The sequence below is a fragment of the Danaus plexippus genome (genome assembly GCF_018135715.1).
Source record: "Danaus plexippus chromosome 18 unlocalized genomic scaffold, MEX_DaPlex mxdp_35, whole genome shotgun sequence".
NCBI lineage: Eukaryota > Metazoa > Arthropoda > Insecta > Lepidoptera > Nymphalidae > Danaus > Danaus plexippus.
In genome coordinates this window covers 2108969-2112122 of record NW_026869854.1, presented here as the reverse complement: position 1 = coordinate 2112122, position 3154 = coordinate 2108969, and the positions used below count along the sequence as shown (strand labels likewise).

At 30.3% G+C, this 3154-nt stretch overlaps 1 protein-coding gene across 1 annotated transcript; it reads left to right on the top strand.

The window, feature by feature from the left end:
- The first annotated feature begins 1307 nt into the window (after positions 1–1307).
- LOC116773027 (phytanoyl-CoA dioxygenase, peroxisomal-like) lies at positions 1308–2897 on the top strand. The gene is made up of 4 exons (XM_032665387.2): positions 1308–1540; positions 1783–1956; positions 2056–2226; positions 2449–2897. The coding sequence occupies exons 1-4, from the start codon at positions 1340–1342 to the stop codon at positions 2698–2700; spliced, it is 798 nt and encodes a 265-aa protein (XP_032521278.2). The 5' UTR covers positions 1308–1339; the 3' UTR covers positions 2701–2897.
- Positions 2898–3154: the final 257 nt, after the last annotated feature.

Sequence of the window (3154 nt, the reverse complement as noted above, 5' to 3'; positions counted from 1 at the left end):
TCAAAACCAACATAACAGCTCTAATAGTGCGCTGTAGCTGAGCGTCCATCTCTCAAATTGGTACTCATTCTTACCAGAGCCCAACCGTTTTATTTCAACAAAATCTATTTCTAAATGATTGTATTTTTCGGTTATTATAGGCAATTAGAGTAGGCACTAATAATAATATTAAAATTAAAAACCATAGTTGAATACTAAGTTTAGTTTTATCCCATCAATTTCCCAATAACTACGAGATATATCTATATGATACTTAAAAGGAAAAAAAAAAACTATTTTTTACCTTGAAGATTAGTTGCAAGCATCTAATGAAGTTTCTTACAAGTTTAAAATGAATATAAGTACATGCTAATGATGAAAAAAGAAGCAGAAAGGAAAAAGGAACGTGTCACTACAGTTACCAAAGTCAACGGCACATTTATACTGAATCCGAAGACAGTGTGCAGAAGGAAGAGGTTAGGGAGGATTTCCAATTTATTGACTTTCATAAACAAGAATAAGATGAATGTGTGTATTATAACTTTAAAAGTAACGACCAAGAATTTATGTTTTTGTTAAAACATTCAAAATTGTTATAATAAACTACTCTTAGCCTGTTTGTTTTATATTCATCAAATCGAAGGAGCATTTATTAAAGAAAATAGAACATTCATAATGACTCGCAAAATCCTCTACAGGGACGATGACAGTAAGCACGTCATTCTTTATTGTTGTATTTTTTGTTATGTTTACAATTTAAAAAAAATTTAAGTTATCAGTTGTTTTTTTCGTTGGAAAGATATCGTGGAATCTTACGATTAAAAGAATTAACCACAACGAGATAGATCATAGCTTTGGAGATAATAATTAATCTAAGAGTTTATTCACTCACGTTAAAGTGATGACATTTATAACATACAATTACAGCATACGTCATATAAAAAATATGAAAATAGTTTTTAAAGTGTAATTTCTATACGAAGTAACGAATTTACCAAAATCTGTAGATCTATAGTTTTACGATGACGTTGGCTGATTTCAGTGACATTGAATTATTATCATAATATTGCCGTGTAAAATACTTGTAATAAAAATAAGTAAATATATCGAGCTAAAGACTGTTCTTTTTTAATCTGAGAGTTCAAATATAAGCACATTAAACGGAAAAGACATCGACGGAACCCTGTAAAACTCTTATAATATACTTACGTAACGTAATAATAAATTGTTGTGTTTACAAATAAACTCATTCCGTGGTCTTATCGGGGGGTCGCTGACCTTGTCCGGTTCACCTTTCCGTTCTTATATACTAATAGTAAATTATACCAATTTGAATGTACATTTTCCATACAACTTCGACATGGTTCGGTTAACTGAAGAACAGAAAAAGTTTTACAAGGAAAATGGATTCATTCATTTAAAAAAGTTAATAAAAGACGGTGAACTAAAAACATTATCACAGGAGTATGACGACTTGTTTAGAAGAAAGAATCAACAGAAAATCGAGAGTCTTTGGGTTGGTGGAGATGATAACTTTAGAGAAACCGGTAGCCCTTACACCGTAAGTAAAATAACCTATTTTAATATAATATAATATTCTTAGTTTAGGGAATAATATAGCTATGAGTTTATTTTGATATTTTGTAATTACTATAAGTTATATAATTAATATTAAATGTATAAAAAGGGAAGAAAATTAAATTAAAAATGAATTTAAGTTTTTGAATAAACACTTTGATTATTTGATGCTAATAAATATATAACTAATTAATAAATAATTATATATACTTTATCATTTTATAGGTTAAAGGTATTCACAACTTGCAATACCACAATGCTGTTTTTGGTAAGTTATTATATAATGACAGCCTTCTAGACGCGCTAGAAGACGTCATGGATACAAAGAATATAGCGCTACATCACACCAAAGCTCATTTCAAACCTCCAGAAAAAGGTGGCTCGTATCCCATGCACCAGGTGAGATGGAGTTGTTTTAATAAAACGATTTTCAAAGTCCAAATTAAAATATTATTATTTTACTACAATGCAGTCAACTTATTGTACACATTTGTACAGGATTATCCATACTTTCCATACAAAAACGACTCCATGGTAGCAGCCTTTATTCATTTAGACGCTGCAAGTCCTAAAAACGGAGGATTGTTTGTGTACCCAGGCTCACACAAGCTGGGACCGCTAGAAGATTTTGGCCCTAAAGAAGGAAGCAATTTCCACTATGTGGATCAGGCAAGAGCTACTAAACATTATTATGTTAATTCTGATATTAATGATGTCATTTATTATCATGCTTGAAGTTTCATTTCATGTCAGTTCATTTACTTTATTTACTTTATACAATGTGATTAATTCTTTCAAAGTTAAGTATTTATTTAATGTATTTTAATATCAAGATATTAAATGCAATATAATTTTGTAATTGCGAAAATGTTGTTTTGTTTTATTCTATAGAGTAAATATCCAATCGAGAAGGCGATTCCAGTGGTTGCTGAAGCTGGGGACGTAGTTATCTTCTCTTATCTTTTGATACACGGCAGTACACCGAACACATCTGATTGTCCAAGACGAATGTTCTTAGCTCAATATTATGATGCTCATGATTGTCCTGTTGGCGGAGAGCCAGGTCAGCCTGGACGAGGATGGCTGCTGCGAGGAGTCAACCGGGACAGAGACGCTACTGTTGCTAACCGAAGAAAAGATTAAAACGATTAAAACGACTTTAGTGTTTGTAATAATAGCTATTGTTAATAATTATATGTTAATTGATTAAAATAACTGGTTTTTGCATATAGGTAGGTATATTAAATAGAAATGCATTTGTTGTACTATTTATTACTAATAAACTAAATAAACTTTTATATAAAATGGAAATTTGTAATTTACCCTTTCTTGATTATTATATTTATTATTTATGTGTTTGAAATATCTTGAGAATTAGTATAAAGTTTATACTAATTCTCAAGATATTTATACTACAAACATTGTGCAATGTTATTGTTTAATGAATTCTCTAATAAACCGACATATTTTTCGTACTTGACAAAATGTTTTGTAATTCTCCCTCGATACTTTCCGTAGGGCGTTTTATACAACCTCACAGTGGGCAGTGTCAAACTTCATACTTAAAAAAAGTAATGATGAGCGAAAATGACACCTT

Coding starts and splice junctions, on each gene's coding strand:
- LOC116773027 (XM_032665387.2), top strand. CDS start 1,340: ATGGTTCGGTTAACTGAAGAACAGAAAAAGTTTTACAAGGAAAATGGA. Junction 1,541..1,782: donor AAACCGGTAGCCCTTACACC/GTAAGTAAAATA, acceptor ATCATTTTATAG/GTTAAAGGTATTCACAACTT. Junction 1,957..2,055: donor GCTCGTATCCCATGCACCAG/GTGAGATGGAGT, acceptor ACATTTGTACAG/GATTATCCATACTTTCCATA.